Below are 10871 nucleotides of genomic sequence, written 5' to 3'. Positions count from 1 at the left end.
CTAAAAGTAACCTTCAATATAACCATATTACTTAAAATAGTGTTAAATATCTTAAAATATTTGCTGGATATTGTTACGAGTTAACCATTTAGGGTTTATTCAATTTTTAGTTCTTCTATGTTGGATGAATCATCAACAGAAATCATTGGATGAGTGGTGTGATAAGCGATTGACTAGATTTATTAACTGTATCTAACACTTAAATAAGTTTCAGTTCATTAAAAAAACAAATGACACTGACTGCTTTGATAGACAAGACAAAACATCAGCAGCAGCAGAAGAAGAAGATTCAAGCATTTGGACCTGATGAAAATAGAAGGCTGTTATGAGACAGAGACATACGCCACAAAAGATAAAATACTTTACTCGGCTTGTGAGTAAAAATTACTTTAATTTTGTCTGATTAGAACATGATAATAAGAATAAGAAACAAATCTGAGTCTTAGTTTTATTAATGATGCCAGTGTAATCCTCAAGAAGACTGATCCGTCAAACACAAATGTCCAATGGACACAAAACTTTATAAAATTATTTTTCATCAGACATTCAGCATAAACATGTCAACACATTTCTTCATCCGCAGGTTAAGTTTACAGAAGCAGAACACATTGGTACGTTATAATAACACAAAAACATACAAACTTTATATTAAATAGCATCTAAACTTACATGGTGAAACTTCTGCATGAGTTTTTTGAACACCAAACTGAATCCTCTTCTGAATCCTCTGAACAGACACATTAAACTATGACAAAATACCCTTCTGGACAGTCATTCAGGTAAACACAGACAGTTGTGTCAAGTTAAAGAAAACAGCTGAGAAAGAAATGTGTTGTGTATCTATCAGATCCGAGCATCAGGTCTTAAAAAGACAGCGCCCTATAAATACTGCTGCTGTCATTAGAGATCATCAAACTACAAAACAGCTGTGATAAAAGAAAACGTATTGTGATCCGAACCTTGAGATTTGTGATCCTTGAACCACTAATTAAAACATAGATAGAGAAGATTTTACCTGAGTGTTTTGTTTTGCAAACCAGCAGATTTAGCAAGATTTGAGTCAAAACAAAACTGAAAGTAACATTTGATAACATTCTCATGATTTCCTAATGTAGTTTTAAATATCCAGCTGGATGTACAGTACGTTAAATAGCTTAAAACAATACAAATATGCTTTATAAACAAATATAATAAAAACAAGAATACAGTTATACTCAGAACGAATCATCGAAGTGTACTTCTACATTATATGTGGTTTCCTTTGATCTGAACATTTATCATCGCACACAAAACTTGAAAAAATAAAAAGAGCAAATAAAAAACATTCTCTGTTTGATCAGATAACATCTGACCACGTATCTATATTTTATCTATAGGTCACTTTAATATAGAGACAGTTAACAAACAGTCCATATGTTCATATATGTTGTAAATTAAATGTTTATTGCAAATATATTGTTGCCAGAATCCTCTGCAGATCTTTTAACTCTGAAAGCAGATTTCCAGTAACCAGTGATGTTGATGCTCTGGGACACTTTTACAGTTTATTGAATTGAGACTCTTTTGATCCACGTTCCACATTTCTGTGCAGACGTTGATGTTTTATTGATGACTCGAATTTAAAACATTTCTAGAACCACCAGAACCAAAAACACAGACATAAAGACAGTACAGAAGTCAAAATACAAATCCAAACAGCCAGAAGAGGGAAAGTGGAAAGACAAAACATTTTTTAATAATTTAAATTTTTAATTAAATTTTATAATTGTTTTTACTAGATTAAAGTTTTTGTACAGCTCTCAATGCCTCCTGTTTTACTCTGTTGTACTGTACCATTACATTTGTCATTATGTGTTTTGTCCAGTTGTTCCTTTGATTCTGTACAGAATTTGAAAGGTTAGTCTCACAGTTAATTTGCTGTTTAAAGATAATATTTCTAAACCTCACTGAGTTTCTCTCTCCTCTGAAAGTTCAAACTTTCTCTTCTGAAGCTCTCATATTTTTCTTTGAAAAAGTCCTTCCTCTACACATTTTAAGGAGAATGTTACAAGTGAATTCTTCAAATCTTATCATAATATCACAAGCATCTGAGTTTTCTTAGGTCACAGAAGTCTTCATCTGTTTGGCTCAAGTTTAGAAATCAGAGACTTTTGACAGACAAGCTTCTTGGTTTTAATTGTATATCGTTTTATTGACTACTTCTCATACAAAATACTAGAATAAACCAAAGCAAATAGTTTACAAGCTTTGTTTGTCAGCGGTATCAAACAGCAAAGCATCTAGCAGCGCCGGAGAATCAGCTTCTGACATAATCATCTCATTTCAGTCGTTTATGAAGTCAAGTTTGTTTGTATAGCACTTTTACTTTATAAATCGTTGCAAAGCAACTTTACAGAAAATTGATGTTTCTATATTATTTAGTAGTAGCTTATCAGTGGTGCCTGTCAGTTTATGTCATTATGACAGAAATGTACGGAAAAATCAATTTAAGACGTAATCAAACAAACAATGAATACAGCAATTATTATATGTTGCAATCCAACTTATAGCAAATCTATTATTAATAAATGCAATAAAACTGCAAGTGTACTTTACATCAGATCCTCCCAGCAAATATAAGCAAAAACTGAACTGCTATAATCACTATATATGCAAAAAATACAGAAGTCACAAAACCAAAGAGAAATGTTTCTACCCAGCTCCAAAGCTTTGGAGCAGAACGGTGGGGATCTAGAAAGAAAGCACATATTTCATATTTTTAAAATGATTGTTCATGTTTTTTAGAGCTTCTTACTTTACTGTTCTTCTGTCTTACCTGTGTTTTCTCCCGCTGAGCCAGATAGACATGACGAAATATGAACAAGATTTGATAACATTAGTCAGTTTAACAAATCAAATCCCAAACTCAAGATGTTAGAAATATTTCTAAACACCCGCTCACCTGTGATTGTGACTGTAATCAAGATTTCTCCTTCAGTGTCCAGAACTCTGTATGTTCCTGCATCACTGTCCAGAAATGATTTAATGATCAGGTTTCCATCATTATCATCATTCATTCGGTCGCTCTGAACCCCGTGATCTCTCGTCCAAACCTCCTTCCACTCTCCACTAGAGTTTGTCTTCACTTTATCAGCATCAGACACCAGAACAGACATCTTTAGCTCCTCGCCTGTTTTCACAGAAATCTCATCTGAGGAGAAACAGAAAGATATTAATCATTATTATAATGCTGTCAATCAATCAAGAACATAAACACAGATTTATGATTGGTGACCAGATGTAATCATTTAAAGAAGCAGATGCTGATGTTTGATCAGTTTAGTCTTCACCATGAATATGAAGTTGGTACGTCCACTCCTTTTTTGGCTTCAGCTCTGTCTGATCATTATTATAATAGATATCCAAGAAGTATTTCCCAGCATCACTGAAGATCAGATTCTTGATGACGACGTCACAGTTTCCTTCTTTAAACACTCGTCCTCTACATTCTTCAGTCTCACACACTTCTATGACTCTTGATGGAGTGAACAGCTCAATCTGAACAATATTATCGTCCTCATGTTCACATCTGAGTCTGATGTTTCCTCTCTTTTTTCCCGACACAGATATAAAGGGGTTTCCTGCTGGCAGGATTTCTGCAAAAACAGAGTCATTCAATTCAAAGAATCAATACATGTGAAAAAACATGCAGTGTTTCTGTTTATTCTCTTTAATCGATGTTACCATATACTAGTAGTTATTTTACTCAGCTTTTCTTTTGCTCAAGACGTTTCACCACACATTCGAGTGGATTCAACAGCTGTGAACTGATTGTGGAGTTTCTCCAATATTTAGCATCAGAAATTGTAATGCTAATGTTAAAGTTTAAGGGTAGTTGGTGATCTAGTGCTCATGAAAAATACATTTAAATAAAGCATGAGATTGTGTTTGAATTACAGCTGATAATTCTCACGTTCTGCAGAGTTCAGATCGGTTCATCTTATGAAGTGTGATGGTGTAATATGCTGTGAAATCAATCCTAGTATCAGCTCCATGACTATAATCTCAAATGGGCAGATTTTAGGTTGTGTTATAGACTTTATGAATGATTAACTAGTTGTACAACATTCAAATGAATGCTCTGTACACATGAGGAACACCTTCGGTAACCATCAAGTGTCCTTGCCTAATATTGACTAACAGACTGGCTCTACATGCTCATACAGATAGTTATCTTAAAATGCATACTTTAAAGGGATCATTGCCTCACCCTCAAGTCATTTAAAACCTTTATGAGTTTATATCTTCTGATAAACACAAAGTAGATATTAACCACACAGAGACATCAATATCTACTTTTGTGTTCAAAAGAAGAAAGAATCTTATACAAGTTTGAGGATGAGCAAATGATGACAGTATCTTCAGTGTGGATTTTAGCTATGCTAAAAGTAACCTATAAAAGTAACTTACTTGGAAAACTGTCGCATTACGGGATCAGGGGTGTGGCTCTTCAGTGATTCAGTGGTTATGTTTATGGAAGACGGCAATATGTGACCTTAAATCGTATTAATTCTGGATTGGAAAATATAGGATATGGTGTTCCCCAGGGATATATTTTGGGGCCACTTTTGTTCATTGTATATATTTACGATTTTGTACATTGTTCCTGTGATGTTCATAAATTACTCTTTGCTGATGACATAAATGTGTTTGTATCCCACAAATATTTGAATCATCTTGAAAAACTCTTAAATGATAGACTAACAGAAATAGATTCATGGTTTAAATGTAATAAACTATCGTTAAACATTAGTAAAACCTTTTATATTGTATTTCGATCAAGTAGTCATAAATTCAATGATTGTGACATTAATTTAAACATAGATGGTAGAGCTATTCAAAGAGTGGACGCAATAACATTTCTTGGAATCATAGACAGTAAAAGAAATGGACACAGCGACCCCATTGGAACTCAACTGAGACAAGTGAAGCCCATTTTTAGCGTTTTTTAGCACTTCCGCTTCTGATGCGCAGACACAAACGAAGCTTGATGACGTCAGCAACCTGTCTGCCAGATGTAAATCTTCTAGTAGCTGTGCGTGCAAACTGCCATCGTTAATCTTGCAGAGACGGCGAGCTTGAGCGGGGAGTTCTTTGGCGTGAGTGAGCAGGAGTAAGTATTCTGATTAATTATTTTGTATAGTATTTTAAAATGTAACGCCAGTACGCCATATTAAGTTAACTACTGGAGAGATATAAACCTGAGGGATTTGCGGCTGAGAATTAAACCCCTTTCTCTTGGTACAAGGATAATTTCAAATTGAGGTACAAAGAAATCAGGACTGTCAATGTTGTCTGTTTAAGGTAACTGTACTCTAAATAATAATACTCTCACATAATCCTTGTCAGGTGTGGGGTGAGGTGGTGCTGGTGGTGGAATGGACCCCTGTTTATAAGCTATTGCTTCTTGGGAGTCCTTTTTTTCACAATAGAACACTATTGTTTTTCCTGATTGTACAAATGCAATGTGTGAAGTTGTGGAAAAAGAAATAAATAAATGTAAAAAAAATAATAATAATGTAAAAAATATAACCATATTACTTAAAATTGTGTTAAATATCTTGCTGGATATTGTTATGAGTTAACCATTTAGGATTTATTCCATTTTTCATTTTTCTATGTTGGATGAATACTTGGATGAGTGGTGTGATAACTGACTAGATTAATTAACTCTATCTAACAATTAAATAAGTTTCATTTCTTTAAAAAACAAATGACACTGACCGCTTTGATAGACAAGACAAAACATCAGCAGCAGCAGAAGAAGATTCAAGCATTTGGACCTGAGGAAAATAGAAGGCTGTTATTAGACAGAGACATACGCCACAAAAGATAAAATACTTTACTCGGCTTCTGAATAGAACATGATAATAAGAATAAGAATAAGAAACAAATCAGAATCTTAGTTTTATTAATGATGCCAGTGTAATCCTCAAGAAGACTGATCCGTCAAACACAAATGTCCAATGGACACAAAACTTTATAAAAGTATTTTTCATCAGACATTCATTCAGGCATTCAGCATAAACATGTCAACACATCTCTTCATCCGCAGGTTAAATTTTACAGAAGCAGAAACACATCGATAGGTTATAATAACACAAAAACACACAAGCTTTATATTAAATAGCATCTAAACTTACATGGTGAAACGTCTGCATGAGTCTTTTGAACATCAAACTGAATCCTCTTCTGAATCCTCTGAACAGACACATTAAACTATGACAAAATACCGATCTTGACAATCATTCAGGTAAACACAGACAGATGTGTCAAGTTAAAGAAAACAGCTGAGAAAGAAATGTGTTGTGCATCTATCAGATCCGAGCATCAGGTCTTAAAGAGACAGCGTCCTATAAATACTGCTGCTCTCATTAAAGATCATCAAACTACAAAACAGCTGTGATAAAAGAAAACATAATGTGATCCGAACCGTGAGATTTGTGATCCGCTGAACCACTAATTAAAAAAATAGGCAGAGAAGATTTTACCTGAGTCTTTTGTATTGCAAACCAGCAGGTTTTGCAAGATTAAAACAAAACTGAAAGTAACTTTGGTGAACAAGGAATATTTAGAGCCTCCTACTAACGAATAGTGTGATGATCATTAGTGACTGTTCTGTTAAAACACATTGAGCCGTCAGAAAATGATTCTGATTCGACATGATTGTGTGAATTATTTGTTGAATAATTTGAAAATGAATTTAAGAATTATAAAGGAAGTTCAGTTTCCTGTTTCTTCATGTTCATGATGAAGCAGACAGTAAAATCTGATCTCAGATAAGCTGAATATTTCTCGTGACTTATCTGAAGTCACAACACTGAAGAAATGTCACTTCTGAATTCTTCTTTAGAGTTTAAAACATATAATTGTTGAAATCTTTTTGATACTTTCAAGAGTCTTATTCCAGTTCAAGTGTTGCACCCTTCCCTAGATTTACTGTATTAAAAAACCCTAATGATTTCCTAATGTAGTTTTTAATATCCTGCTGATGTAAAGAATCAATACATGTGAAAAATACATGCTGTGTTTCTGTTTATTCTCTTTAATCGATGTTATCATATACTAGTAGTTACTTTACTCAGCTTTTCTTTTGCTCAAGACGTTTCACCACACATTCAACTGGATTCAACAACTGTGAACTGATTGTGGAGTTTCTCCAATATTTAGCATCAGAAACTGTAATGCTAACAGTATTGTGCTAGTTACTACACAGCTTAAGCATGAAAACTATCAACAATGGACAACATAACACAAAACATTTTGAAATAAATAAATGAAAGCAATATGAATTATTCAGAATCAATTTCGAGAAACATATATACATATACATATGTGTGTGTGTGTGTGTGTGTGTATATGTGTATATATATATATATATATATATATATATATATATATATATATATATATATATATATATATATATATATAGTCAGATTCCAGATTTTCAAATATTGTCCTCCCAACAAACCAGGATAAGGATGTTACAATGTTACAGATTAATATGCAGAGTCAACCAATGGGGTGAGTTTGTGGGCGGGACTATCCGTTTGACCGACCAATAATAGATCAGTCTGGAGACACAGAATTACAGACTTGAGTTTGAAGCTGTATCTTGACCTGATCCTCAGGGTTCGAGTCTCCCATCCTACACCTTTAATGACTCACTCGCTGCCACCTACTGGCGCAGTTTCATATTTAAAGTATCATTTCAATATTATTTATAATTTTTATTATTTATGCAAAGGTTAATATAAAAATGTATTTGTAAAGATGCATTCTGTAATGTCTATTCAATGCTTTTCACATTTATCACAATAATAGTGATGTGAATTCTCAGTCCAAATTGATTGCACATCGTCTAATTAATGAATTTCTGTTAATAACCCTGATCTGTGCTTCAGGTGCGTTTCGTGGAGCCGGTGTATCTGGGATAGTCTGACTGATGTTCTCTGAGATCGCACGCAGGATCAGAGACGGCGGTCAGGAGCTGGTGAAGAAGGTCAACGCTGTGTTCGGATGGAGATCAGCAAAGACGACAGAACCATCCGAGAGTGGAGTGAACCAGATACTGCAGAATATCATTCATTCTCTTAACACAAGCAAAGATATCTGCCAAAGGGGCAAGGAATATAATTAACAATTAAGAGAATATATTTTTCTTATCACATTTGCAAAATTTGCCAAAGGTGAAAACTATTGTTTTTCTGAGCCGCTGACAGATATTTGTTCTTGTTTTAAACATGAACTCATTTATATTTCAGTAAATGCTTCTCGATTTAAGGATGTTCAGATATTTGAGCTGGAAAACAAGAGGAAGAGCATCATTCTCTGCGGTGAAGAAAAACACCATGACCTTCATCAAATTAAAAACTCTCGTGTTTGTGTCCGAGTCGAACGGTGGCAGGTAAAAGAAAAGAGTATAAAATAAACCCTGGACAATCTTCCTAAAACATGCGTCTGCAGGAGCCTAGATGATTATAAATATGCTTTATCTTTATCACAGTATTATTTCATCAAGCCTTGTGTTCAACTCCATATTTATACTGAAAATAAAAGTAGCTGTGATCTTATTCTAGTTAGCGGCTCTGAAATCGAGTGACAGCTGATTGGTTGATTCACAAATGTCTTCACACACAAAGTGCTTCATATTCAAACACAGTTTAGATTAACACTCATATAACTGTATTGTCTGTGTGAGAGAAATCAAACAATCAAATCCTGCGATCGTTTACTCTTCCTCAGCCTGAACAAGTGTTTTTTTTCTGCTGAACACTAAAGAAGATGTTTTTTTGAGAGCGAACAGTTGACGGCACCCATTGACTTCTATGCTACAGGAAGAAATACTATGGAAGTGAATGGGTACCATCAACCGTTTGATGTTTAAAGTATCATCTTTTTAGCATTCAGCAGAAGACAGAAACTTGTACAAAAAATATATAATTTTTACATTTTATTAAAAAAATATATATATGTAAAATAAGCACACACAGTTAAACTTTTATTCCTAACTCAAAGCAACCAACTATGTGTCATTGTTGTTAACTAAGACTGAAACTACTAAAAACTGTTTTCTGTAATTGAAATAAAGCTAAAGTAAAATTATATAGATAAATCGTGTAAGTTACTACTAAATATTGTAGAAACTTAATTTTCTGTAAAGTTGCTTTGCAGTGATTTGTAAAGTAAAAAGCACTATTGTCATGAGTCCGGACTCGGTGGTCCTCCATCTCACCAACAGAGGGCACCACTTCCATTCTCCCGGACTCATCACCTTCACCCACTCACACATTCATTTACACACCTGGTTCACTCGGTACACCTGTTTTGCATCCGCTCACTCACTTAGACACACACAGCTGATTCCCATTTGTTCACCTACATATATTCTCCTCTCTCCCACCACTCGGCCTGCCTGGATTAATTGTACTTGTTAATGTTGATTTATATAGTGTTCCTGGAGTTGTGTGTGGTTTTCCCAGTGATCGTGTTTATGCCAGTTTTGTTTTGCCTTGTTGGCCTTTTTGTTCTTTTTATAATGAAGTGTCTCTTCCCTGCATTTGGACCCAGAATTTGCTCTTTCCACGGCGCTGTCTCTACCGCGCCGTGACAACTATAAATTAAATGAAAACAGTACTAAAATTAGAGTAACTTTTTACAAAAAAGTTGAAATATTAAAATGATTAAAACTGACATAAACATAAAGACTAAAAAAAAAATTAATAAATCTAATTCCTAAACCTCAAACTGCAACCATAAACCATAAAAGCTATGCTATGTGTCACTCTGAGTAAGTGCTGTAACAGTTTATAAAGACCCTGACGAAAAACCTGACTAATTTCTGGATTTTTATAAGGAAACAGCCAAGTAAACAAAACTACATAAATGTTATATTAGATACATGAAACATATAATAGATACATGTTTTTATTTTATTAGAATTTTTTTCATGATTCCCAATTATTTAAATTCGCAGTTTATAATAGTTGTGCAGTCTTTACATTTTTATTTCAATGTAGAAATTATCTATTCATTTCATTTTATATTTGGACAGATTTGTTACGTGACAGCATTAATGAAAGTTTCTTAAGAGTCAATATCATGTTATCTGCATCTCCTGTGCATCTCCATCAAGCCACTCTTATAATAGCAGTCATCACTCAAAATAATGCACGACTCTTTTATCTGTATAGCATGTGTGTAAGACTCTAATACAATTATGAAGTAATCATTTTATGACAAATAAATATTTCAGTGAGTAAAACTGGCTGTCTAGTAGGCTGTTATGGACTACACAACATTTTTATATTATTTTTTAATAATTTTTTAATGATTATTATTTTAAATTATTGTCCCTGGATCAGTATGATACTCTTGTAATAAAGTAGCGGTGGTAGCAGACATATTTTGAGTATCAGTTCTTGTTGAACAGAAGCGATCTAATCCTGTTTACATGAAATAAGATGCTCCTGAGCAGGTTTAAGCTAACGGACCTGTTGCTATGACAGCAGCTCCAGGATGAGCTTCGGAAAACCAAACAATCCAAGATCACGCCAAATCATCAACAATCAAATCCAGCTAACGGAGTTAGCAACGTAGGAAGAACGGGCCCCTGATCTCAAATGATTCGCGAAATGCGCTTCGGAGTCCCGATCTGAATCAAATGATTCACGAAACGCGCTTCGGAGTCCCGATCTGAATCAAATGTTTTGCGAACTTGTAAGCTGCTCATCCTTAAATAAGGGGAGTGTTCAGGCCCGGCGCCACGAGGGGGCAAAAGGGGGCAATGCCCCCTCAGATCTGACTTGTGCCCCCTCTGTTTTATTTTT

General features: G+C 34.3%; 1 protein-coding gene across 1 annotated transcript; it reads right to left on the bottom strand.

Moving 5' to 3' along the window:
• Positions 1-2879: 2879 nt before the first annotated feature.
• LOC113061954 (uncharacterized) lies at positions 2880-9299 on the bottom strand. Its single transcript, XM_026231462.1, has 3 exons — positions 9278-9299; positions 3330-3635; positions 2880-3190 (listed from the first exon to the last, which is right to left on the bottom strand). Exons 1-3 carry the CDS (start codon positions 9297-9299, stop codon positions 2880-2882), a joined length of 639 nt encoding a protein of 212 aa, XP_026087247.1.
• Positions 9300-10871: the final 1572 nt, after the last annotated feature.

This window comes from Carassius auratus, chromosome 44, assembly GCF_003368295.1.
Source record: "Carassius auratus strain Wakin chromosome 44, ASM336829v1, whole genome shotgun sequence".
Taxonomy (NCBI): Eukaryota; Metazoa; Chordata; class Actinopteri; order Cypriniformes; family Cyprinidae; genus Carassius; species Carassius auratus.
Note: the sequence above shows the minus strand (reverse complement) of the source record. Positions and strands in the feature narration are given on the sequence as shown.